General features: G+C 56.9%; 9 protein-coding genes across 9 annotated transcripts; 5 read left to right on the forward strand and 4 right to left on the reverse strand.

Moving 5' to 3' along the window:
* Window positions 1–676: 676 nt before the first annotated feature.
* On the reverse strand, window positions 677–1783 carry E0L32_003384 (uncharacterized protein; the record flags this gene model as incomplete). Its single annotated transcript, XM_031137678.1, has 2 exons — window positions 677–1423; window positions 1706–1783. 2 exons carry the CDS (start codon window positions 1781–1783, stop codon window positions 677–679), a joined length of 825 nt encoding a protein of 274 aa, XP_030998533.1.
* A 2167-nt stretch (window positions 1784–3950) lies between these two features.
* On the forward strand, window positions 3951–5099 carry E0L32_003385 (uncharacterized protein; the record flags this gene model as incomplete). Its single annotated transcript, XM_031137679.1, has 1 exon — window positions 3951–5099. One exon carries the CDS (start codon window positions 3951–3953, stop codon window positions 5097–5099), a length of 1149 nt encoding a protein of 382 aa, XP_030998534.1.
* Window positions 5100–6707: 1608 nt separating this feature from the next.
* On the forward strand, window positions 6708–10692 carry E0L32_003386 (uncharacterized protein; the record flags this gene model as incomplete). Its single annotated transcript, XM_031137680.1, has 4 exons — window positions 6708–6855; window positions 7193–7389; window positions 7559–7719; window positions 7791–10692. 4 exons carry the CDS (start codon window positions 6708–6710, stop codon window positions 10690–10692), a joined length of 3408 nt encoding a protein of 1135 aa, XP_030998535.1.
* Window positions 10693–13197: 2505 nt separating this feature from the next.
* E0L32_003387 (uncharacterized protein) lies at window positions 13198–14278 on the forward strand (the record flags this gene model as incomplete). The annotated part of the gene is made up of 2 exons (XM_031137681.1): window positions 13198–13429; window positions 13539–14278. 2 exons carry the CDS (start codon window positions 13198–13200, stop codon window positions 14276–14278), a joined length of 972 nt encoding a protein of 323 aa, XP_030998536.1.
* A 246-nt stretch (window positions 14279–14524) lies between these two features.
* On the reverse strand, window positions 14525–16151 carry E0L32_003388 (uncharacterized protein; the record flags this gene model as incomplete). The annotated part of the gene is made up of 6 exons (XM_031137682.1): window positions 14525–14649; window positions 14708–15045; window positions 15114–15192; window positions 15256–15320; window positions 15385–15683; window positions 15741–16151. The coding sequence occupies 6 exons, from the start codon at window positions 16149–16151 to the stop codon at window positions 14525–14527; spliced, it is 1317 nt and encodes a 438-aa protein (XP_030998537.1).
* Window positions 16152–17207: 1056 nt separating this feature from the next.
* On the reverse strand, window positions 17208–18815 carry E0L32_003389 (uncharacterized protein; the record flags this gene model as incomplete). The annotated part of the gene is made up of 3 exons (XM_031137683.1): window positions 17208–18310; window positions 18387–18694; window positions 18778–18815. 3 exons carry the CDS (start codon window positions 18813–18815, stop codon window positions 17208–17210), a joined length of 1449 nt encoding a protein of 482 aa, XP_030998538.1.
* A 540-nt stretch (window positions 18816–19355) lies between these two features.
* E0L32_003390 (uncharacterized protein) lies at window positions 19356–20926 on the reverse strand (the record flags this gene model as incomplete). Its single annotated transcript, XM_031137686.1, has 2 exons — window positions 19356–20677; window positions 20743–20926. 2 exons carry the CDS (start codon window positions 20924–20926, stop codon window positions 19356–19358), a joined length of 1506 nt encoding a protein of 501 aa, XP_030998539.1.
* Window positions 20927–21556: 630 nt separating this feature from the next.
* Window positions 21557–22972, forward strand: E0L32_003391 (uncharacterized protein; the record flags this gene model as incomplete). The annotated part of the gene is made up of 2 exons (XM_031137687.1): window positions 21557–21880; window positions 21953–22972. 2 exons carry the CDS (start codon window positions 21557–21559, stop codon window positions 22970–22972), a joined length of 1344 nt encoding a protein of 447 aa, XP_030998540.1.
* Window positions 22973–23571: 599 nt separating this feature from the next.
* E0L32_003392 (uncharacterized protein) lies at window positions 23572–25398 on the forward strand (the record flags this gene model as incomplete). Its single annotated transcript, XM_031137688.1, has 1 exon — window positions 23572–25398. The coding sequence occupies one exon, from the start codon at window positions 23572–23574 to the stop codon at window positions 25396–25398; it is 1827 nt and encodes a 608-aa protein (XP_030998541.1).
* Window positions 25399–26104: the final 706 nt, after the last annotated feature.

Genomic DNA, 26104 nt, shown 5'->3' on the forward strand with positions numbered 1-26104 from the left:
TCAGGGGATGGTGTGTCCCAGACTGTCAGATATTCACATCTGAACGCAGGGCACCTTGGATCTGCCCCTTTATTACCGCAGTAAACTAGGTATCAAGTCTGTCGGTGGTGTCCTCGAAGACTCGCCAATCTAGCTGTGAACAAACATCTTCCTGGGCATTCTAGCATGGAGCGGTTGTACGTAGAACGGGGCGTGTTCAGCATAATGTACCCCAAAAGCATCCAAGAGGAGAGTCGACACGATTACTGCAGTGTCCCAGTATTTTGAGCAGAATACCAAGCACGGCGAATTGGACTAGGTAGTTGATGGAGACTTGTTGTCTCGCACTGCCAAGGGTCTTTGACAGCAGTGCATGACCCAGCCAAGTATTTAGACTACCTTGCATTTCCCTATATGAGTATGGATAACATCTCTAATACAGCTTGAATAGAAAAGTCCCTTGTCACTTGTCGCCAGTCAGTCCACATATCTTACATGGCATCACCATGGGTGGCTTGCATCAGAACGACATCTTAAAGATGCTATTGACCTTCTCTCATGTCAACTTTATTCGTCTAGGTATCGAAGTAGAAGGGTACCTGGTTCAAGATAACCCGAGTCATAGCTTTAGAACGAGAGTTACCTATCAAGGAAAAATGTGTTGTGCTTTTCCATCGACACAATCGAGAGCCCCTCCTTAAGCCTCACGGGGGTTATCAAGAGGGGTCGAGCACGGGTCCCAGCAAACAGGGCTATACTCGTCCGTCTCGAGCTGCTTCATCTCGTCCGCAGTCAGGCTGAAGCCGTACACGGCCGCGTTGTCTGCAATGCGCTTCGGCGTGACACTTTTGGGCAGCGGCACGTAGCCCTTCTGCAGACTCCAGCGGATCAGCACCTGCGCCTCGGACACGCCGTACTTGTCCGCCAGCGACTTGAGCGACTTGTCCCCCCAGCGCTTGCCCTGCACGAGCGGGCTGTACGCCTCAACGGCGACGCCGCGCTTCTTGCACCACTCGCCAATATCGTTGCGCGCGCACCAAGGGTGCATCTCCCACTGGCCGACTGACAGCACGCCGCCCTTGCCCCTGCCGCCACGCTCCTCCTCGAGCTCCTTGATGTGCTGCTCCAGCTCGTCGAGGTGGTGCACTCCGTAGTTGGAAACGCCGATGCTGCGCACCTTGCCCGCCTCAACCGCCTCGACGAGCGCGCGCCACGCGCCCTTGCGGTTGCCGGAGCCGCCGTATGGGGCGTGCAGCAGGATCAGGTCGATATACTCGAGACCCGTCTCGGCGAGGGTCTTATCGACCTGCGCCTTGGCCGCCTCGTAGTTGACGCTCTTCCAGGGCACCTTGGAGGTCAGGAAGATCTCGGAGCGCGGGATGCCGGAGGCACGGATAGACTCGGCGCAGCCAGCCTCGTTGCCATACGAGGCAGCCGAATCGATCTGGAAGCGGCGGCTTGGTTAGTTTTCCGGGATCTGCGAAACGCTCGAGGCCGACACCGGGGCGGCGGGGTGGTTCATACGTGACGGTAGCCGATCTTCAACGCCTCATCGCAGCATTCTTTGGTCTGTTCAGGCGGGCTGCAAATCACTCCAAGTCAGCCCGAGGTACTGGTCAAACACAGGCCGTGGAGGAACTCCTCACGTCTGATAGACCTACGACACATTGTCAGCATACTGGGCCAGGATAGATCAGCGGCAGTGGGCAGGGCAAAAAGAACTCACACCAAAGCCGAGCAGCGGGATTTCGTATCCACTGTTGAGCTTGAACTTGGACTGGAGGTTGAAGGTGGTGGCCGTCATTCTGAGTAGCACTAAAGAGGGATGCTCTGGTTCTTTAAGAGTTATCGGGCACCGTCCAAGTCTCTCGTATGGGAACGATGGCTTTATGGGGATGGCAGGAAAGTCAAACGTGCCACCTTGACGGCCTGATGAATAATTAACCAAGTCGGCGGCCAACGGTTGGTGGCCGATCCTTAGCTCCATATTAACTTGGTCAAAGTCCCATCTTCCCCTCGCTAAAAACACAAGATGCCCCACGTTCTCCAAACCTAGAGCTGCTGAACCAACCCGTAGGCAAGTCCGTACGATACCTGTTTGGGGTGTATCGAGTCAGCCCGCTTGAGATCCTTGGAGACCATCATCTCCATGCATAATCACCGTCCCTACAGTTGTTGGGCAGTCACGAGATCCCAGGCGATAGGATGTAGAGGCAGGTGTTGGCGAAGGTGATGTGTCGCCCTTGGCAACTTGCCTCGAGATTATGTGTGTAAAGCGGTTGTCCATGCCGCTTTGCGGACTGAGTCTATGCGCATCTTGCAGCCAGTTCGGTCTATTCATATTTCTGTCCACTTGAGAGAGATACTGCTGGGAGTATACATGCAGCCTTCCCTCATTTCGGATGGTCACACGGGCGAAAGCGAGGTTTCATTGCAGACTCACCTCGTGGCATCGACAACGCCTTCCTACGCTGCATGCCATTCCTGGCTCGTCAAGAAGTTTGAATCTTTGGAGCTGTCGTTGAATGTAAGTATATGTATAGCCGACTCGAACCCTGAGTCAATATGGGTAATGCTTGCCCTGAGCAGATATACTCGATCAACAGGGTCGTTGTTGGAGCACACCAACTAGTCTCTGAATGGACCGCAGGCTTTTCTTGAATAAGAGTAAATATTGTTAATAAAACACAATCCAATCTCACGGGATTGAACAGTCAATGTTTGTATCGGGTCGAAGGAGAGCTCACACCTCCAGTCTCTACAGGACTTTCTAGTTAAGAATACAATGGATAGGCTGAAGATTAGCTTCACAGGCCATTGCAGAACGGAAACAATTCCTGAAAGATTACCTAGGTATATTAGAGCAATAACATTGCCTATTGAGAACGAGGATTTGCGAGGTTGCAAGCAGGCTCCAGCAGTGGCGTCCCGATTGCCAAGCTTGGAGGATATTTGCAATACATATCAGATTCTTAGCACTTTCTCCAAAAAGAAACCAAGGCTGGAAACTGTTTCGTGGCACAGCGGAGGTTTCTTTCTTGATACAGACAGTTATGGTTCCCTGAACAGATATGATGCTGCTCGAGTTAACCAGGATGATGCTTGAGGGGAGAGGATGAAGAGCCGGAGCCGACCGTCCTACGTCGCGTTTACCCAATCGAATAGTCCAGACCGAGCTTGTGGAATCGGGTCATGCTGTCTAAGAATGATTGCATTGTAATGATGTGTCGCCAAGAATACTCGATACCGTGAGGCTCACTCACAGCTACCGCACACACACACTCTCATTCTCATTACTAAGCCCCATCGTAGAATCTATGGAGATCAGAGGCAGTGGGAAGAGAAATTGGGAAACTATATGGATTGCTATCTAGCCTGGTGCTCTGATCTATTGTGTACCAACCACCTCAAGCACTGAGTATATGTACGGAGTAGGTTTAAATCCATGGATGGATCTGTCGCCCGATGCAAACCTTGGCTTGGCAGTTGGCCCGGTCTTCCTCGAGCACGTTCTCCACCCATTTTAACCCCTCTGAAAGGACCCATAGACCCCGCCAAACCACTGGACTCAGAGAGAGGGAGGCACATCATCGACAGTACACCCCGGCACTATTGCAATACCTTTCGAATCGTCCTTGCGACAGAAACAGGAACAGAAAACCGCATTCTCGTTTGATCCGCATATTCTTCCCAACCGGCGGGCACTGAGCTGCAAAACCCCCGTCGTTCCAGCTTCTCACCCGCGGGCATTGGAAAGCAGCTACAACACACCCTGAGCTATCTGAACCCTTCCACGACCGAAGAGAACTTACCGCCCAGAATGTTGCTGCCCGGGTCCAAATCCGTCAATGGCCTGGGAAGCATTGACGATGAGGCGGGCGTCACTCTGCTCCCCACGGAGCCAGAGGACATGGTAAAGCCTTTCACGCCTCTCTCCCCACTCGCAATGCTGCATCAACAGACTGACCCCTATGGCCCCCGGCCGCAAACAGTGGCACGCCAACAACCTGATCCAACCCGAAGATATCCTCAAGGCTCACGCCGTCCGCAAGGTCGTCCGCGAGACAGCGACCGGTTCCTCGACCTCTCAGCGCGTCCACACTGAGCTCACCATCAGAGTCGTCTCCACCTTCTTCGACCCGGGCGCATCGGCGCTGCATGTCTCGGGCCAGGTCATCAACGAGAATTCATTTGTCAGTGTCGGGCAGCACCACACGCTCGACCTCGAGCTCAATCGGACATTTACGCTGTGGAAGAAGTACGGATGGGACAGCGTGGCCCTCGAGACGTTGCGGGATGCGCTCGCGCAGGACAAGGACGGCGCTGTGGCCGCCGTGGTCATGCAGGAGGGGTTGGCCAACATCTGCCTGATTACGGATTTCCAGACGCTGCTCAAGCAGCGGGTGGAGAGCAGTGTGCCGAAAAAGCGGTCGGCGGCGTCGGACCAGGACTCGGGGATGCGCAGGTTCTACGACAAAACGCTGTCCACGTTGCTTCGGTCCATCGACTTCAACGAGCCGCGCATGCTGCTGCTCGCGAGCCCCGGCTTTGTGGCACAGGACTTCAAGAAGTGGATCGGCGAAGAGGGCGCGCGCAAGGCGGACAAGATGCTACGGCGCATAGCCAAGGATGCAGTGGTGGTACACTCGAGCTCCGGTCACCTGCACTCCCTGAACGAAGTGCTCAAGAGCCCCGAGGTGGCGGCGCTGCTCAAGGACAAGAAGTTCAGCAACGAGACGCGATTCATGGACGACTTCTTCGAGCGGATACGGAAAGACGACGGGCGGGCGTGGTACGGCACCAAGCCCGTGGAGAAGGCGGTGCAGGAGGGTGCCGTGGGCAGAGGCGGCGGAGTGTTGCTCGTCAACAACTCGCTGTTCCGCAGCCAGGACATCGCAACGCGCAGAAGATATGTCGCGCTCGTGGACAAGGTCAAGGAGGACGGAGGGGAGGCTCGAGTGCTGAGCAGCGATCACGAGAGCGGACAACGGCTAGACGCATTGGGCGGCATCGCGGCGATATTGACGTACCCGATAGTAGACCTAGACGAGGATGAAGACGAAGACGACGAAGGAGGTGGCGGCGCGGAAGGAGACACTGGGGGGGCCTCGATAATCTGAAATGCTGTCCATGTTCAGTAGCCTATGCGCGAGTGTCACGATTCCCACGATGATTCAGACGACCATTCAAATATGCGCGACAAAGGTAACAGAGGCCGCGGGCAATTGATAACGCAAGCTCCACTGGAGCCCGTTTCGAGGGAGAGAACATAATGTCTGGCAGTAACTAGGTGCCCAAGGCAAGCTCTTCTGCGTACCTAGGCGAATTTCGGAATGCATTCGCGTAGGGATCTCGCATTATCAGCGCTTAAAGAGATGCCTGGTCGGGACATGAATGGAACCGAGCGGTCGGGGAATTTGCGTCTCCGTCCGAGCCGGATGCAGGCCGGGTCCGCTGGCGAAGGCTGGCTGGCTGGTGGTGATTCGGAGCCAGGCACACACGGAACGCCAGGCGTTTTCGACATATGGATACTGATCGCTCACAACAGGTTGACGATCCCTGTCACGCTCCAGCATTTGTTCGAGCGTACATTGGACGGGTACCCAGACGAATGGATAAGCGACCGGGGATTGGGCTTGGTCTCTACGTAAGTAGTTGGGTAACTGAAGTGTGTTTGAATGAATGGACGGACTTTGGTGGGCACGACGGGAAGCTGGCACCGGGTACTAGTCGGTACCTCGGATGCAGTGATCGACCATTGCTTGGCTGGAGCTTTAAGCTCTGATTAGTGTCGATGATGGCTATGATGTAACCGGGTTGGAGAACAGGGCCATGATGGAACTCTGAAGGAGGAGGAGGAGAGGGATCTGAGTTCGCCGAGGGCCATGCATGACACAATGGACGAGAGAGACATAGGTATGGAGATACGCCTCGTCGCCTCTATTCATCCATCACTCCGTATATCTCGCATCACCTCTTTGCGAGACGAGAGAGCTAGCTCGACCTCAAGCTACTTAGGCAAAGTAGGTGAAGTCGGTATCGCTTTGTTCGCATTCCCATCCACCCTACCTCGCCTACCTAGGTACCTACCTTACGAGCTTACCTACCTAGGAGCCTAGGTACCTCCAGTACCTACCATATGATCTGGCATCCGTCCCGTGGGCAGAGATGCATGGATGCTTTCTTAGCGCTGCCACTAGTCGACAGCTAATCGACGACCTAACAACCCCGAAGCTGCCATCACACGCCCAGCCTGCCAAAATCGCATGCACTATCGCATTCGCATCCACAACCACCGCCGCCTTGCCCGCCGTATTTCGCGCCCGCGCGCGCATCACCACGACTGACGGACCTTTCGGATCCCTCGGACCCCAAGCATCGCGGTCGGCTCTCGTCAGTTCACCGCCCCTCCCCCCGACTACTCGATTGGTCGTGCCGTACTACCGCGCGACAGGGACAAGGTTGCTCTTTGTATTGGAGTGCTTTCCTCTTTTTCCCGCGCGCTCCTCGGCGCATCCGACTCAGTGCGTGCGCACCTGAGCTCCATCCATCCCGGCTTTCACCCTCGACCTGCAAGCAAGCCCCGTCTCGACCGCCGCTCGTCCATACAGTCGCGATTCCAAGTCCCGACTGCCCTGCCTCACGCCCCCGCCTGCCTATTTTTATCCGATTTTCACCGCCAGCCGACGGAGCGTGGGGGAATGAGCCTCGGGGGCGCATGATGGACCATGTCGGTCCTCCAGGAAGAAAAGTCCTCCCTCGAGGCCAATACATCAACTCCCTCTGCCCCGGCCGCCTCTGCCTCTGACCACCGTCCTGCTCTTTCCTCGGCTGGTAGTAGGACCACAAGATCCCCTACGCGGTCCGAGCCCAACGGTATGCACAGCTGATCCTTTCCTTTGTCGCCGCCCGAGTCGCCAGAACCAAAGCCAAGCGGTGGAGTTCCTCAGGCAGCAGGATAAGCCAAACAACACCAAACCTCCTCCCCCTCCCAACATCCTTGTATACATCGTGTTCTCCTGCATCTGAGAAAGGCCGCGACAACTGCCCGGCCCGCGGGCTTGGCATGCCATTGACCAATGGTCTCCCAGCGAGCGAGATCTGGCTCGCGAGACCTCCGTCTTGCTGCGCCCTGGTCCGCGCCGCTTGCTCCTGCGAGTCCGAACTAACAGGTCGGGAGATCTCATGCGCTGACGACAACGTTTGATCGCAGCAGGCAACAGTATTTCCGCGCCGGTAGCCGCGCCGATCCCTGCCGGCAAGAAGACGCCGTCTAAGCTCGTCCGTGCCAACACGGCTTCCCTCAAGGATGCCGACGACAGTCTCAGGGGTTCCGCAGTCGCCCGAGCTACACCTCCCCCGTCAGCTCCTTCTCCAGCCAACAGCACTGCCATCGATCCGCTGTCTCAGGTAAGACTAGTATGCCACATACCGGCGCCTCTCTTTTGTGCATATTACCCCACGGAAATGGTTTGGCAAGGCCCAAAACGAGGCGCCCATTCGTCACGGTTCCAATTGGTCAACCTCTTGTTCCGCTGGGCAGCGAAGCTGACATGAGCCTTGTGCGCTTCATCTGTAGCACATCTTCCTGAGGACAAACACCGACCACTCCATACCCTCTCGACTACGAAATCAACCTCGACCTGAAAGCCCCCTCGCCACCGATGGTCTACCCAGGCCAAGCTCCGACCTCTCGACCAAGTTCAACACCCCCATTACGGATGCTGGCCGAGATAAGAAGTACGTTGTACCACCGGAAGGCTTGAACTCCGAACCTGTGTCAAGTGTGGAGGCTGACAATTGCACTCTAGGAAGACGGGCTCGTTCCTCAGCCGCCTGAGCATGCGCGGCAGCAAGAGGAGAGATGACGACGACGACGAATCAGAAGTTAGTGAACAGCGCATGGAGGGTGTCAATGCCCTCGTCTTCGCCAATTCGGGCGCAGGCGGCGGCTACATCCCCATCCACAAGGAACCTCCGCGCTACATCAAGATCAAAGCCCACAATAAGAAGCACAAGGAATTCGACCGCATGTTCCTGGCTCAAGAGCTTGTCGGCACACGGCCACCAAAGACCGCCACCGAACTCAACGACAGTTATCCGGTAGTCACCGTATCAGTACCCGGTGGAGGGAGGAAGAGGGCCGAGACGGGTGGCGCCATATGGGCGTCAGAGTTCAGCAAGGATGGCAAATACTTTGCTGTTGCTGGCCGAGACAAGGTTGTTAGGATATGGGCCGTCATCACCACCCACGAGGAGCGGCGGGCACACGAAGAAGAGGAGGCGGCCAGCGGAACGACGACTGGGGAGAGGCTTAGCGCGCCGGTCTTCAGGGAGAAGCCGATATGCGAATTTGAGGGCCACACCGGCGAGGTGCTCGACATCAGCTGGAGCAAGAACAACTTTCTGCTGTCTACCTCGATGGATAAGACGGTACGCCTGTGGCACATGAGCCGCAATGAGTGTTTGTGTACCTTTAAGCACAAGGAGCTCGTCAGCAAGGTCGCTTTCCATCCGACAGACGATCGGTTCTTTCTGGCGGGCAGCCTCGACGCAGCCTTGCGGTTGTGGAGCATACCCGACAAATCTGTTGCGTACTCGGCGCAGCTTACAGACTTGATCACCGCAGTAGCCTTTTCCCCAGATGGCAAAACGGCGATCGCAGGCCAGCTGAGCGGCGTGTGCACCTTTTTCGAGACAGAGGGTCTCAAACTGCAAGCGCAAGTGCATGTCCGGTCGTCGCGAGGCAAGAATGCCAAGGGCAGCAAGATCACGGGCATCCAGACCTTGCAAGAGCCCAGCAAAGGCCGGCGCGAGGGCGACGTCAAGCTGCTAATCACATCGACAGACTCTCGCATCCGCGTCTACAGTCTGCGAGACAAGACGCTGGAGATGAAGCTCAAAGGCCACGAGCACACGTGTAGCCAGCTTTTCGCGAGCTTCAGCGACGACGGCGCCTACATCATCTGTGGCAGTGAAGATCGCAAAGCCTTTATATGGAACACAAGCAGTACCGAGTCGGAGAACAGGGACAAGAAGCCGTGTGAATACTTCAACGCCCATAGCGACGTGGTCACGACGGCCGTGTTCGCCCCAACAAAGTCGCGTCAACTCCTTGGAAGCTCTGGTGATCCGATTTATGATCTCTGCAATCCACCTCCCGTGACTCTCATGTCGGTCGAAGAGACGACGACTTCCCAGCCCTCGGAAGACTTGAATCATGGCGCTGCTGAGACGAGCGCGCAGCCGCCGCCGACTGTCAAGAAACCCGAGGAGTCACCCGCGTACATCGCCCGATCGACTCACTACGACGGCAATATCCTCGTGACGACGGACGACATGGGAATCATCAAGGTATTCCGGCAGGACTGCGCCTGGGCCAAACGGAAACACGAGACGTGGGAGACGGGCTCTACCTTCAGCCGCCGCATGGGCGGCTCTGGTCTCATCGGCCGCAGCGCCTCCATCATCACTCGCACGAGCCAGGGCAGCGTCCCGCACTCGCGCCGCGGGTCGCTGTCCCAGCCTCCTGTCGGCTTCCCAGGCGTGGTATCTGGCCCGCCGAGCGCGACGAGCACGCCGCAACTCGGTGGTCATGATCGCATTCTCTCCTGGCGACAGGGCATTGTCAGCCACGGCGGCCAGAGCCGGCCGGTGTCCATGGTGACGCCGACACGCAGTGAGAGATCGCTCTCCCCCGGCAAAGGCGCCAGGTCCGGGATGCCCATGTCTGCCAGCGCCGGTAACATGGCGCGCAGCTCACCACTCGCTTCGCAATTCAATATCAAAAGCGACCCCATGAGTCCTCTCTCGGGCACATTCAGCCACCTCAGCCTGACTAAGGAGGAGAGATCGCATGAAGATCGAGAGAGCATCCAGAAGAAGAAGAAGAACAGCATAGACGCGAACAAGAAGGCTAGCCCCGAAGCGGGGCGGAGGAGCAATGCTACAGATGCGGGGGGGAGTAAAGAGAGGAAGATGAGCTATGATGGTGTGAATAAGACGTCGGGCAAGAGGGATAAGGATAAGGGTATAGAAGACGAGCCGACACACCCGCCGACGCCGAGCTTCTCGTTCCGGCCTGCGGATGTGGACGACGCGGAGGAAGACCACCTGAGGCTCGACCCCGCGGGTGCCAGCTACTCATTCTGGAACCTGAACCGGTGGAAAGGCATCGCAGGTCTCCGGGCGTCGATCTCTGGGGCGCCGCCAGACGCCAGCAAGCAAAATGGCCGGTCCTCGAGCGAAGCGCGCGAGGGCGAAACATCACCCGGCGCGGCCGACGACGCGGGCGGTGGCTCCCGGCGCAAATCCGCCGCAGGCTCGCTGTTCGGGAAGCCCTCGCCCCTGTCGCGCGGCGACTCGGTATCCATGGATGCCGCGGCCGAGAACGGCGGCCGACGGCGGTCCTCGGCCGCGGCGGTATCGCACGCCACAACGGACGATGACGACGGGCGCCACCTTTCGCCGCACGGGGGCACCAGGCACCGCGGCCGGTCACCGCTCTCGGGCGGGTCGCGCGGGAACTCGATCGTCAGCCGCCTGAGCTCGGAGCTGACGAGCGAGGAGGCGTCGGAGGCCGGACCCGATGGCGAGGAGGAGGACATGCGATGCGCCAAGTGCGGGGGCAGGAAGTTCAAGGCCCGTCGCCTGGAGGGCTCGGCTCGGCAGAGGTTGGTGTGTGGCCGGTGTGGCAAGGTCGTCGACGATTGATTGATGGATGGATGGATGGATGGATGGATGGATTGGCTGGGTGAGGGACGGGGAGTTTATAGAGGGCTCGGGAAGGGCGCGGTATACATTATAATGTGTGCATCTATGCATGGCGGCGGGCATCATCCCTGGTCTTGTGAAAAGGGGTGGGTTTGTCCATTTGCCGGGAGTTTCCTTTGGATGTTGTGGAGGAAAGGGTACATTTGCATAGCATTCGTCTGGAGATGCGGCGGCTCCTTTTCTTGTCTTGATGTTGAGATACCACCCACGTAGTTCCGTGTTTGGCTGGCTTTGCATACATAATATATGTATCTTGGGGGTCTGAGACTCTCTGTTTGAGAAGAAGCTGGTGCAAGTGTAGGTTCAATCCAGTTCCTGAAGCTGCCCGGGCTGTCTTGGCAGCACATACAGCGACCAGATTTAGCACCCCGCAGCCGATGTGAATCACCTGAGTGCCTCCCCAGCAAACGAAACGACCCTGATCTTTCCAAAGGCGGCTTTTCCCCCACTCTATCAATGCCTCTAGAGCTGTTTCTCTAGATCTCTAGGATCCCCGTTTTTCTGTCACGAGCAAGCTGCGTCATTCCCGGAGTCATCTTTCGTTTTCTCAGCCAGCTGGGGGGGGCGAGAGGGGAGGGTGTCCAAGGTGTCATCCTCAAGACGGTGGCGGGCCCGGATCATCTTGGGCACAGGCATTGTGTCGTCCTCACCTCGGTCCCATGGCACGCACTCAAAGGACAAACTCGTCTCGGCGGCAAGCTCGAGCTCCTCCGCCTCCTGACTCCTCGCCTGGTCTGTTTCGAAACGAGGAGGCAACGATGGTGGAGGGCTATATTTGCACATCTAAGCTTGGGCTACCCACTGATCCATGGCGCCGCAACGGCAACGATCTTCGCGTCCGTCTTGTCCTGCCTCCTCTAGTGGCGGCTACAGAAACCAGGATGCCAATACGTTCGTTTTTGGCGCTTCTTCTTTCGATTAGCGAGCTCATGCACTATGCTCGCCGCTCCTTCGCCATGCTTCTTCTCTCGTCGTGTCTTGCCTGGCGGGGTGGACGGACTGCCCGCTGTCCGGGCAAAGCCGATGCTCGTCCCCCTCTCTCCCCTCTCGTTGCGTATGACGAGGCCGCCCAGCTTCTTCCTGTGTCTCGGCGCTTAGTCTGCTCCATACACCTCATCACTATACCATCCATGGATGCTTGTCTTCCCCTCCAGGAACACCCTCGCTCTCATAGGTGGCGTGTTCCTTGTGCGCCCCCAAACCCAAGACCTAACCAGCCCAGTCCCTTGATCTGGCCAATGACGCTGATGCACTGTTTCGAGGAAACATTGAGGGGGCAGCCTGCGGGTAATGCGCCAGTCCTCCCAACAACTTGGTTCAGGCACGCTAGATCGGATGCATGCGGCTCTGACACCGGCCTCGGTGCGACCCATGTTTGGTCCCCCAAGCGGGCGCGACAGGGGAGTCCCATTGGCTCGCCATCCCGGGCTCTCGCGAGTCTGGACAAACTTACACTTCCATCACCACCGGTCGATCGCATGAAGAAGCGTTCTGTACGGGGGGGCATCCTGATGTTGCTATTTCTGATTCTGCATTTCCGCAATCCTTGTCATGCTACTTGCCTTCCAAGACGCGAGTCTGTATGCTCCTCAAGCAGATGGTTGCCTTGATACGTCCCGAACCAGACCCCTCTCTCTCTGTACATCATATCGCTATTTTAGAGTCAGTGTGCTCCTCGTAACGGACGCCCCGTCTGGCGCCAGGATCTTGTCGTCCCCTCCTCCCCAAAGCCAGGATCAGAGAGCTTGTTCCCTGCTTCTTTAGCCTGTTGTCGCGGTTAGCTGCTGTCACAAATGACATGACATCGGAGCCAAGGGCCAGCTCCGTATAGGTCGGCAGCCTTGTCGATGTTTGGCCTCGGTGGCGCCGGGTCACGATGGGCGAGACGCCGTCTGTGATCGTGCATTGCTTGCTGCTTGTCAGAGTAGAGAACGAGGGGATGGTTGGTCGGACAGTCTGACCCCGATCCTAGTGTGATATGGCCCAGCGTCTCGCCGGCCGTCAGATGGCTCCAGGAGGACCGGAATCTGAAAGCTGAAAGGTGGGTTTGAAACCCCTGGTTCCCCTTTCAAGCACGAGGGAGAAGGAAGAGTCAGGACAAAGCGAAGTGTCATGGAGCCTCTCAAGCTTTCACTCGCCGGATACGCGCTTTGCTAGGCCCAAGACCACCAAGGGGGCCGACCTTGAAGCTCTACACTACGTTTCACGTCGAGTATGCTATCACTTTTGATATCAAGCTCAGGAGAAGCGGTGAGGTATAAAGACCCCAGGAGCATTGTGGAGTGTCCTGAGCCAGATCGTCCTAGTGCCATGCTTCGTCGTTTCATAGTCTCTTGAGCCCCTTTTCCCATATCGGAAGAGAACTCCTAGTGACTCTGCTGCTCTTCTTTCCTGCCTTCTTCTTCATCTCAGACACCACTACCTACAGACACTCCTCCTTGAGACATGGCAAGCCAAGCTCCCTTCCGATTCGGCGTTGAGATTGAGCTTCTTCTTGGTTGCAAGAAGAAGACTTATACCGCGTGGAAAGCCCTCGCGAAAGACCTCTGCAAGAAGCTGCTCAAGGCCGGCATCCACTGCCACGTCAATGAGGGCAATGAGAAATCGGCAGAGAACTATGCCGAGTGGTCGTTGGTTCAGGAGATCACTATTCCTAACCAGCCGGCCAAGAACCTATGTACAATATATCCTCTCCCATGCCCAAACTACTGTCATAGATCACCAACACTTGGAGTCTCCATCTTTGGTCTAGAGGTACATATGTTACTGACACACATCCTGGTCAGGGGGCATCGAGCTGGTCTCCCCTGTCTACCCAGCAGACTGGTACTGGGCCGGCGACCTGCACGCCATTTTCGCCACGCTCTACGACTCGGGCTTCACCATCCATCCTTCGAACCACTGCAGCACCCACGTCCACATCTCGGGCCTGCCCACGCCACTCTCCGCCCTAGAGCTAGCCGCCGTCGCCAAGGCCGCCCTCTATTTTGAGCCTGCCATCGATGCCCTGGCCCCCCGAGACCGTCGCGCCTCGGGAACCTACTGGTGCCAGTCCAGCCGCGCCAGCCCGAGCCTCCGGAGCTACGGACTGGCCGACTGTCTTGCCCTGCTCGATCACGCCGCCGCCGACCCGGGCGAGGCGCGGGGCGTGGTCCACGCGCTCAACATGTTCCCCGCGGCGTCGACGTACGGCCGGGCCCACGGGAAGAAGCACGACTTTGTCCGGGGCAAGGTCTACAAGTGGGACTTTTCCGGCATGCTGCCCGGCGGGCGGGGCACCGTCGAGTTCCGCCAGGGCGGCGGGAGCCTCGACGCCGCCGCGGCGAGCGGCTGGGTCGCCCTCGTGCTGGCCTTTGTGGCGGCCGCGACGGACGGGTTCGGGTTCCAGGTCTTGGATCCGGAGGAGGGCGGCACGGGGGAGGAGCTCTGGGGGTTCGTGGGACGGGGCATGGGGGTGCTTGGCTGGGGCGAGGGGGACGGGGAGGAGCTTTCTTGGGTGGGTGGGTTATATGCTGCGGCGGAGTAGCGTGGTCCTTGGTTATGAAGAGTTCGGGCTGAGAGCTGCAGGACAGCTTCTGTGATTTTTGATTTATCTCGTTGGGACGCTTGGCCGTCTTAGTCGCTGAATATTCTGTATTTTCGTTCATTACTATTCCTGTGCTGTAGAATATCACTGCCCAGTAGCCTTTCCGGGCATTAGATTCACCGTCTCGTATTGGGAGCCATAAAGTCTCTAACTCTTATGTTCTTGCAAGACACCCTCATAGTTGAGCTAGCCCTCATGCAAGAACCCATTTCTTAGTTCAAAGTCACGGTTGACCTCCTTCCTCATCCACCGAATAGAATCCTGTATCACATCATATGAAAAGTTGTAGTCATGGAACTCTGAGGGGCTCTCTGTTGCATTGTCAGTCAACGTACTGATGGCGGCACTCATGCATGGCACAAGACTCACGCGGTATTGCCTCATCGCCCAAGTACTTATATACCTCTTCGCGCACCTTGTGGGCTTCATCTTGTCCGGCGTTGCTAAAGATCGTCACGACGCTGGCCCTAGGGCGGCGGATACGGTCGTACAGTTCTAGCCTAGACATAATGATACCTGGGTCCTTCGGATCATCAGAGAGGAGAATGCCGAGACAAACGCCGTCCTGGACAGCCTGGGCTCCCCCTTGGCCTTGGTGAGGGAGCATGGGATGTGCAGCATCACCCACGAGCGCCATCCGTTGGCGGTAGTATGAGTGTATGGGCGGGCGGTAGAGTAGAGGGTGTTGACTTGGTTCGTTGGCTTTCCTGTGATGGTGATCGTACGCAGAGTCTTGCACAACTGCCTAGTTGGGATTAAAGAAGTCACGACATACTTGAGAATAGCGACTATACTAGGGTGGAAGTCGGAGAAACGGCTCAAAAGCTCTGCTTTTGGGAGTGTGGCCTGCCAGTCTGCAAAGCTTACAGAGTTAGAGTTCGAGGCAATTGGCTGTGCGGCATACGTCAACTACCGACCTTCTTTACTCATCGAAGGGTTCTCGTGGTGGAAGATGGCGACGAAGTTGTGTTGTTCGTTACTACTGTAATTTTAGCCTCCAGCGCAGACAGTTAACTCGGAAATGTCCTCAAATATAAAAGACGTACTTTCGGCATGGATACGACACAATCCTCTTCCCCTTTCCAACTAGAAACCTATTCACTCCATCCGAGTTGTCGTTCCAAAACTGGGTCTCCGGGTCAGCCTCGATTTCTGCCGCAGGAATCAAGAATCGGTAACAAAAGTTGTCATTGTCCATTTTTGAAGATGGCACAGCAGGGTTCGGCTGACTCAGTACAGCTTCGACGGCCAGTGAATGCACGCCATCCGCGGCGATGACGATGTCAGCATTCATCACAGTTCCATCGGCCAGAGTCAACGACGGAGCATCTGGATTCTGCGCCGACTTCCTTGTAAGTCCACACATATACTTGAGATCTCAGAAGGTCAAAACAAAACTCACGTATCCTACAACCTCACATCCCGTCCGCACCTGGACCGGCAAGCCGTTCCCTTCAATGCCCTCTGCCAGCCTCCTCAACTCGTCGTGCAAGTCAACTCTGTGCAATAGAAACCAGGGCGCACCATACTTCTCCTCTATCCTGCTGTGATCTTCACCGTCCCGGCCAAGAGGCTCGAGCGTGACGCCGTCGAACCGGCGTAGGCGACGTGTACGCACGGCCTTGGAGCGCAGCGGGTCGAATCCCCATGCCAGGAGCGCCCGAGATGCGTTGGGCGGAATATGGATGGCGGCGCCAAGCTCGTTTGCTAGACGAGACCGCTCGAGGAGCGTGACGCGGTGGCCGGCGCGACGAAGGGCGATGGCCGCGCTGAGACCGGATATGCCTGCTCCGGATATGAGGATAGTGAGCATCTTGAGGCTTGATTATCTACGACGTTTTTGGTTTTGTTGTTGTTGAATCGCAGAAGTAGTAGTAGATGCTGTTGGAGAAAAGTAGTGACAAACGGATAAAGAGGCTGAAATGGCGGCTCCGGAGGTCCGAAGAATTGCTGGGATTGGTGCATTCACAATGCACTGCATGTTGTACAAGACTTTGACGCATTCAGCTACTTAATAAATGCCCCGTACTTGGTTCGACGTGATGAATCAACGTTCACGGTTAGAGACCCAGCCCGGTCTGCTCAGGAGTGCAGTCTGGACGATTCTACAGAGCGTCTGCATCTCAGAACTATAGCTTATGGAAACAACAAGGTCCCAATATCAAACATACCAAACACCACCTAGGTAATTACTACTACTGAGAACAATAAAGCGATACACATAGCAAAAAGAAGGGGGTTTGGCCAAAAAGGAGAAAAAGAACGTACAACACCAGGCATTCGCTGGTCGTCACCGACCCAACTACTACTCCGGCGATTGGCAGCTTATCTATGGGAGAGCGGACGGGATCCCGAGTTCTCTACCATCTATGGTCGTACGTGGAAGCATTATTGTCGCAAGGCCTTATAACTCCAGAGCAGGGGGAAGTCGAAACGTTACAGAATGTCCAGCCCGCCTTCAGTTGCGCCGGAGGGAACTTCAACAAAATGCCTCAAAAGGCTGGCAAGCTGCGACTGTGACGCACATATGCAAGGCATTGCAACACAATACTATCAAGTCCTAGAAAAGCTGCCGCGTAGGTCTAGACTGATCTATTCAGTCAGTAGTCAGCACATTTGGCACTGTGGCCGGCCCATTGCGCGTGCCTCGCTAGTTGGAAAGCATTGGTCTTGTTTCTCGTCATTAATTACAATGTAGGTCTATGGATTTGATCTTGCGCACAATCCGTGACCTCGCAAAATTTCAAGTCCCCTATTGACTTGATTCTTTATGTCTTCTCTTACAGCTTCCCTGTCGGCGCTGGGTGCAGGTGATCACGAGAGACATACACGAGGCCACAGTAGCTGGTGGAGCCTGACTCTATGCGATCTAGTAGACGTACGGCAAGATCTTCCAGCGCACTGTCTTCTTGTACTTGTCCCAGTCCTCGCCGTACTTCTTGGCGCACATGGCATCGTCTCTGCCCTCGCGGTGGATGAGCAGGATGGCAAAGTATAGGACGTAAAAGTAGGTGAAGAAGACGCCGAAGCCTCTCGCCTCGCCCTGGATGACCTGGCGGCCGTCGAGCATCCTGAAGCCCTCGCCGGCCACGGCGGCGGCGGAGGCGGGCAGGATGGTGTAGCCGGCGAGGCCCGTCGGCAGGCTGAAGGGCGAGGCCTGCAGCCAGTCGCCAAAGTAATTGATGTGGCGGGACATGCCCCACCAGCCCTGGGTGAGCAGGCGAGTGCCGCGCTTGGTCTGGATGTAGGTCATATTCCTGACGGACGGGTGGTCGGGCTGCGTGCGGAAGCGGTTCTTCTGCGAGTTGGCGGAGCGGAAAATGAACAGGCCCAGGGAAAACACGGAAATAATGGCCGCGAAGCCGGGAACGCCGAGATGCAGCGGGTAGGTGGACAGGTAGCGGCACTGGGTCGAATAAAGGAAGGGCACCCAGACGATGTCGCCAAAGGACAGCATAAAGCCCAAGCCATCCGTAGTGATGTCCATCATGGTCAGGACGCCGGCCTCCATGTACTGACCCTCGAGGACGTAGTAGCCCTGCATGCAGGCGGTGAGAATAATGCTGTCCGAGACAAAGCCGTAGTTGCGGTATTGCTTGGCAATGAAGGCCAAATCAAGCAGCAGCCAGCCCGTCAGACCAGGCCTCATCTCGAACCAGGTCTTGATATCGATCTCACCAAAGATGGGCAGCGTGATACGCGGGTTCAGCTCGCGGCCGATGTAGAAATCGTAAATGAAGCTGCCGGTGTGGCCGCCATCGGCGAGCTCACGCATGTCCTTGTTGGGGTAGTTTGTGTCGACGCTGAATGAGGTGACATAGCAATATATGGACAAGAGATAGCCAAAGACAATGTTGGCCGTCAGCAGCTGCCTGTAGTTGTCTGCGATGTAGGTCCAGACAACAAAGTCGGCACCCTGCAGATACGTGCCTACAGCGCAGACGGCCAGGTGGACGAGTGTGCTGGAGAATGCTGACGGGACAGTATCAGCATCATTGATACTGCTGGAAACCCCCCCCCTACGGTCCTACGGTGGGAGACGACTCACCATTGAAGCGGTAGTTGAGCGGGCGGCCATGCTTCTTGAGCTTGGTACCACAGACCTCCTGAGCTGGCAGGAACCGCCACAGAACCAAGCTGAAGAGGTAGTAGAGAATGGTCGTGCCAAAGACGTGAGGGCTAAAGAAGTCACGGATGCCACCGGCTGGCCAGCCGATCTCGGCCTTGAGCTGCTCCCACGTCAGTGTTGAGGGGTGCAGCAGCGACGGCACCGGGCATCCGGACTGGTCATTGCAGGCGAATGAGAAGAAGTGCAGAAGGATGGGCAAGCCAAAGACGATGGCCGTAGCACCAGGCCTGTGATATAAAGGGGGTGGCGGGTTAGCATGGCCGGGGTCTTTGTTTTGGTCTGGTCGATGGATGAGGGATGAAGGACTTACGGCCCGCCAAACTCGTACTTGGGTCTGCCAGGAGCCATTGCTTGAAATTGACCTCTAGTCAGAAATGAATTTCCAATCAAAAGGTGGAGCGCGTGAGGTTTGGGTGAATCGAAGACGACATGAAGTGAGGTTAGAGGGATAGAGTTTTATGGTAATTTGCGGCTGCGGCACGGACCACACAGAGACGCCACCCTGAACGGTAAAAGAAGAGCCAAGGCCAAAGACGGCCCCGGAAAGCTGATGGCCCGGGTGGTGTCATCCATCATTTTCACCAGGGATCTCCACTTTGCATACCTGGGCACCCGAATAAGCGTATTCTCCCGGATTCTGCGGACTCCGCGACTGGTCAAAACATCAATTGAAGCAGCCTCACTCCTGCAGCCAAACTGCTCGAGCTGCGCTGGAGGACTCAAAAGTCGTATTTGCCAGGGTCTAGGCCTCAATCAAAGGCGACGGTCACGCATGGTTGTGGCATGACGCGGTGGACGGAGGGGGAACCGCTTGAACTCCAGTGCTCTTTTGATGATTCATTATTATCATAGCCGTGAGCATCTACTTCATGCATTATCCGCCATCTATCACGCCCTCGCGCCCTTCTTGATGGCCTCGATGCACCGCCACACGTCCTCGAACGTGTTGTACATGGGCACCGGCGCCACCCGGATCACATCGGGCTTGCGCTTGTCGCAGACCACGCCCGCCTCGGCCAGCGTGTCCACCACCTTGTCCAGCAGGCCCGCCTTGAGCAGCACGCTCAGCTGCGCGCCCCTCTCCATCGGGTTCCGCGGCGTCAGCACCTTGAACGACGCCTCCGCTCCGTTCTGTCTGTCCTCTTCCAGTATCCTGTCTAGCAGGTACTCTGCGTAGGCCGTCAACACCAGGGACTTGCTCCGCAGCTTCGAGATGCTCGTCTTCTCAAACACGCTCAGCGCGCCCCGCAGCGACGCCAGGTCGACCGCCGAAGGGTTCGACAGCTGGAACCCGCCCGCGCCGGGCGTCGGCTGGAACTCCTTGGCCATGTTGAACCGCGACGTCTTGTCGTTGCCGTACCACCCGGACAGCCGGTCGCGGAACTCGAAGCCCTTGCCGTCCGCCGCCGGCACCACCTTGCCGTGGCGCTCGTGCACAAAGGCGCCCGCGATGGCGCCTGGGCCGGCGTTGAGGTACTTGTAGGTGCACCACGCCGCAAAGTCGACGTCCCAGTCGTGCAAGCGCAGCTCCACGTTGCCCGCCGCGTGCGCCAGATCCCACCCGACCACGATGCCCTTGGACCGGGCGTGCGCCGTGATGCGCGGCATGTCGAACAGCTGGCCGCTGTAGTACTGCAGGCCCGGCAGCATGATCAGCGCCGTCTCCTCGGCGTGCTCGTCGATGGCCGCCAGGACCCGCTCTGTCGAGATGTACGCGTCACCTCCGGCCTCGTTGTCCGGGTGCAGCGGCACCATCGACCGCGCCGGGTCCAGGCCGTGCCAGCGGATGTGCGACTCGATCGCGTACCAGTCGCTGGGGAAGGGCTTCCACTCCAGGATGATCTTGTGCCTTTTCTCCGTCGGCCGGTAGAAGCTCGCCATCAGCAGGTGTAGGTTGACCGTCAGCGTGTTCATGACGACGATCTCCTCTGGCGACGCGCCGACAATGTCCGCAAAGTGGGCGGCGCAATCGGCGGCCATGTCCTGCCAGCAGGCCAGCGGCGAGTTCTCCAGCTTGTTGAAGTGCCCATGCACAGCGATCGACGCCCACGTCTCAAGCTGGGCGTCGATGTGTTGCCGGACAGCCTTGGCCTGCAGACCTAGGGAGTTCCCGCAAAAGTAGACACCCGGCGTAGAATCCTCATCCTCATGCTTTGCGTCCCCATTGGCAAGGCCATCAGTCAGGCCGTTGGCGTGGCCATTGGCAATAGCTGTTTGGTCATGTGAGCTAATGAACGATTAATGCTTACGAGTAGTGACGCAAGGTGCCCCTTACACGGTATCTTGCCGTCAAGAGCCTTCTTCTTCAGCGACGCCTGAGTGGGGATGATGTATTGGTCCCGCAGCTTGATAGGATCTTGTGCGTCGAGCGACCTGGCGTAGTCGAGAGTGTGAGCTTTGGGAGGGAACTGAACCTGTTGGCCGGCCCTCAGCTGCTCGACATATTGTGTGAACTCCATGCTCGTATGATATCTTCTGGGATTGTCTCTCTGGGGCTGAGAAATGGCCAGATGCTGGTTCGAGCTTCTTTGCTTTCATGAGCATCCCAAACCAGTGAGGGGGAACTTTCCCTCACTTTGTAGCTGGTTCTACGTCACGGGAGCGGATGGTGATGCGTCTTCCGTGTGGGACTAGCAGAACATCCTAAGTTCCGTCTTCATCTCGCGCTTCCGTCTTCCGAGGTTCCGCTAACATCCGCTCTCATCCGCCACTAGCCGTACTTTTGTTTCCACAATTCATCATCACCCGCCACGCTAACATCAACAAACCTGGCGGGCAAATGTCTGAATGAAGTTGGATATGGTCACAAGCTAGAGTTCATCGCCGCGAGGAGGCTAGATATGAGGTAATGGGACGAGGCCCACTCTTGGGTGGTTGCATCCGTTACCAAGGTTCCGTGCTCGAGCTTCCGCCATCCGTATCATCCGGGCTCGCACAGCATAGAAACTTCCTTAATCTGCTCTCAGCTGTATTAATGAACTATGGATGAAGTCTCTAGAAAGTGTCTTTTGTAACTTTGGCATTGCAGTCTACTCAGAGCCTCGTCTTTCCTGTGAATTCTGAACCTTTTCAACTTCAACTCTGTCACAATGTCTCCTCACGCGGTGATCACTCCAACAATAAGCCCTGTCATCGACGAGGCTATTACGAAAGAGTTTGCCGTTACAGAGAATGGCTTTCTCCCCAAGTCAGCTCCCTCAAAACGTCTTTCGGACTCCTACTACGCGCCATGGGAGAGGCTAGCCTATAGACTGCCTCTCTTGATCCAGGAAGAACGCATCCGCTGCGAGGTCGACCTCCTCCCCGTGCTCTCGGTGGACAACTTACGTAGTGAAGAAGACTGGAGGAGAGCATATGTTATCTTGACTTTTCTCACCCATGGGTATATCTGGGGAGGCCAAAAGGCAGCGGAGGTATGTGTCGACATAACATCCCTGGGCCACCTGTCACCGACAGCACCGGCTGACTGACATGTTCAACTTCAGATTCTCCCACCTGCCATCACCGTTCCTCTGCTCAAGATATCCTCGCATCTCGAACTTCCACCCGTCGCGACCTATGCCGGACTCGCTCTGTGGAATTTTGCCTCACCGTCCTCCAGCTTTGAAGATGTCGAGTCTCTCAAAGCCCTACTCACATTTACTGGGACTGAGGACGAGTCATGGTTCTATATGGTGTCCGTGGCTATGGAGTGCCAGGGCGCCCAGGTCATCTCAAAGATGCTCCGAGCCCTAGAAGCCCTGCGTGTTCGTGACCTAGACTCTGTGTCCGCCGCCCTCGAGTGGCTTCCGGAGCGTTTCCGTACCATTGGCGACATGCTCGACCGCATGCACGAGCGCTGTGACCCCATGGTATTCTACCACGATATTCGCCCCTTCCTGGCTGGCACCAAGAACATGTCCGCTGCGGGCCTGCCTCGGGGTGTATTCTTCGACGAGGGAGACGGTAAGGGCAAGTGGACCGAGCTGCGCGGCGGATCCAACGGACAGAGCTCGCTCATCCAGTTCTTTGACGAGGTGCTCGGCGTGGAGCACAAACCTGCCACAAGACAAAGCCCTACGGGCAAGAAGGAAGAAGTGAGCTACCATGAGGAGGTCCGTGGCTACATGCCCGGCCCGCACCGTCGGTTCCTCGAGCACCTGCCCCGCCTCGGCAGCATCCGCAACTACGTCGCGCAGATCGCGGATAGGGAAGGCAACGACGGCGAGGCCATCTCGCCTGAAGAGGCACGCCTGCGGGTGGCGTACAAGGGCGCCACGGCGGCGCTGACCGAGTTCCGCAATAGGCACCTCAACCTCGTGGCGCGCTTCATCATCCTGCCGGCGCGGCAGGGGCGCAACGGACCCGGCCGGCCGGGGGCGGAGAACCTGGCGAGCGCATCGAGCGCCCTGGCGAGGCAAAAGGGCGCGCAGGCGGAGCTCACAGGCACGGGCGGCACGGCGCTGCTGCCTTTCCTCAAGCATGTGCGGGATGAGACGTGGAGGGCCGGGAGTGAGATCAAGTGACGGTGAAGAAGAGCAGTCTTGTGCTGCATCATGATGTTATGACCTACACATACATACGATATAGACACCAGATTCGCTGGTTAATCATAGCCTTGGATGGCTGAATGCATATCTTCGTCCGTGATAGAACTGACGGTTTTATTCCATCGTGAAGACTATGATATGCATATCGACCCGGCGCATGCGCAACAACAATGATGCTGATTTGATGGCCTTCCAGTCTCTGTATTGTATCACTATCGCGAGACCTGAGCCCACCTCAAGGTCGATCTGATGTCCCGATCGAGTAAAGACACTTCGGCGCTTATCATGCTCTCCTCTCCCTCCCTAGCTCGGGACCAGCTGCGGCATGGCCGGCTAGCCAACAAATCGCTATCAACCTATCAGGGCTGATTGTTGGGCGGCCAGCAGCCGACCGGCTATTTCATTAGGGCACGCCTCCCTTCTCTTGAATCCACCTGGGCCCTGACTCACCTCTCGTCCCGCCCACTGAGAGGAGACGAACCAGGGCCCCCAGTGCTCAGGTCAGGTCGTCGCCAAGTTGGATCGGCTGTCGTCAATTCAGACTTGCCAGCCAGCCAGCCAACCATCCATCAGCGATGGAGCTGGACACCGACTCAATCCCGGCTGCTCCCCGGACCAGCTCGTCTGATGCGGCCGACAAGGATGCCTCCACACCGTCCCACTCGCGCTCCCGCTCCGGGTGCTGGACCTGCAGAGAAAAGAAGGTCAAATGCGACGAGGAGCGACCCCAGTGCCGCCGTTGCGTCCGTCTTGGCCGCGTCTGCGACTACGAGCCCCGCGCACGCAAACCCTACCCCCGAAGGCGTGCTCCTCCACAGAAGTCGCAGCAGCAGCAGCAGCACCAGGCACCTCGCCCTGCCCTTCACAGCGACGCCAGCTCCGAGCCCTTGACTGCCCACCGCTCCCCACTTTCCACTGCCGGCACCACCCCGGGCTCGATTCTGGGGTCGGTCCCGAGATCCATCCCTGGCGGTGCCCTGACATCCCCGAGTGTTCCCCCCGCAGCCGTGAGTGCCGGCCGACCCTGGGTCTCCGACGCCTGCGCTGTGATTCTCGAGCCCGCAGACTACGATGCCATCCACAACTTTCGCTTCGTTGTGGGGCCCTCGGCCGACAGAAAACCACCAGAGCTGTCGGTAGCTGCCACCATCTGGAAGATGGCGCAGAACGACGAGATGCTCCTCCACATGGTCTGCGCCATGGGTGGCCATCATCTGGCCTACAAGCACCAAACCATCACAATCGACCCTGAAGCACAGAAAGTTCGAGCTGTAGAGCACTATGGAGCGTCCCTCCACCTCCTCGCACTGGCAACGGCACAGGACAGGGGCGGCACGGTAGAGCTGGACCACATCCTCGCGACGCTCTGGCTGATGATACACTACGAGCAACGATTCGGAGACGGCTCCGGGGCAGGTTTGAGTGCGCATCTGAGCGGTGCTGCTTCCTTCATCCAGGGCAGGCTCCACAATCTACGGAACATTCTGGAGAACAACGCCGACCAATTCTGGGGGATTGACCAGGGGGCGAGCCCTCAGCCCATAGTGAATCACGATGACTGGCTCATCTCGGGGTTTGCGTGCCGCATGGTGGTCTGGATCGCGTTTAGAGACGGGGCTGCTGCTCTGAATGGATTTGGCGGCTTGTTCAACGAGATGCTCAGCCAGGCCATGGTCGGCATCGCCGAGGACGAGGAGACCTCATTAGTCGAAGGCTTTGATGCCCTCCACAGGCATGCCAACTGTAAGCTGACCGAGGATTGGAACCATCCACAGGAGCGTCTGCTGGACGACCTACACAGCCGAGCAACCTTCTACCTGTTCGGAAACACAGGGCAGGTTCGCTTCCTCCTGTCAAAACTCGTCGGGCTTCGAGATTCGGGTTCCCAGGCGTTCGAGGTTGCCCGCCAAAAGGTGGTCCGTATTATGGGCATGATCACAGATCGGTACGCGGAGCTGATTGGCCTGGCGCATACCCTGCAGCTGGACCCGTCAAGTCCACATCGCACGTTCATCATCAACGTCCGTGGCATCGTCGCCCACTATCACGCGTCTGTCCTTTGCTACTTCCGCATCATCCGTAGGGGGACATCGCTCAACAGACGGCAGAGCGTTGCTCTTGGGCGCATTCTCAACATTGCGCACCAGATGTACATTGACGAGGGCGATTCCTCATTCACAAGAATAGGCTGGCCCTTGTTCGTAGCTGCACTTGAGTCAGATGATGCACTGCATCGTGCCTGGATCATGGAGAGGTACCAGCGCCTGGCCGAGGAGGGAGAGAACTTCCGCAGGGCGTACGAGTCCCTCAAATATGTCTTCACTCTGCAGCGTTATCACGAGAGGCGAGTCGATTTGTTCGACCTGCTCCACAATAACCAGTTGAGTCGGTTCCTCGTATGAAGAGGAAGTATGTCCGAGGTGGCTCTGGGCCGGGCCTCATGAATTGCATGGCGGCCTGAAGCAGGGAAAAGAATGAAAAGACGAATGGCAATGGCAGAATCAATGTATGGGAATGGGGCACTCCGGATTCCACAGCATGATCGAGCGAGCCCCTTTGCTGGTCGGCTAGGCTTGGTCGGCTAATTGGAGGCGGCTAACCTCCCCGCCCACCGCGAACGGAGCACAAGGTGTGGTGTTTACGCACAAGAGACTTAGGGTATCTCTCCCCTTGGAGAAAGCGCCGGGGGTTAATTTAGAGCCCACGAAGTAATGCTCGCTTCGCCGGCTGGTACTGTGTGAAGTCCTCCAGACCATGAATAGTTGATATAGAGCCGCTTGTTGTCGACAGTAGAGATGTTGTATGCCTATGCTAATCTATATTTAGCAGGTACCATAGCCAAGAAAGGTTGGTGAATGCGTATAAATGTCGTTGCTATTTCTCGATAAGCTCGACTGTCTTGTACAATATTGTAACAGGACGAAATAGCTAGGTTCTAATCAGGGATCACAGATGAAGTTCCGGCATCGTGCCATTAATCTCGACATCGCTGTTCCAAACCCTTGATTTTTTGACATGGGTCAACAATGAATGAGCTGTTGTTATCCGCAATAGCACGATGGTAAGGCCACATCCCAAGATATCGGCCATAAATAAGGGCGCCGAGCC

Source organism: Thyridium curvatum (assembly GCF_004353045.1).
Source record: "Thyridium curvatum strain D216 chromosome Unknown NODE_15_length_556224_cov_80.126021, whole genome shotgun sequence".
Classification (NCBI taxonomy): domain Eukaryota; kingdom Fungi; phylum Ascomycota; class Sordariomycetes; order Thyridiales; family Thyridiaceae; genus Thyridium; species Thyridium curvatum.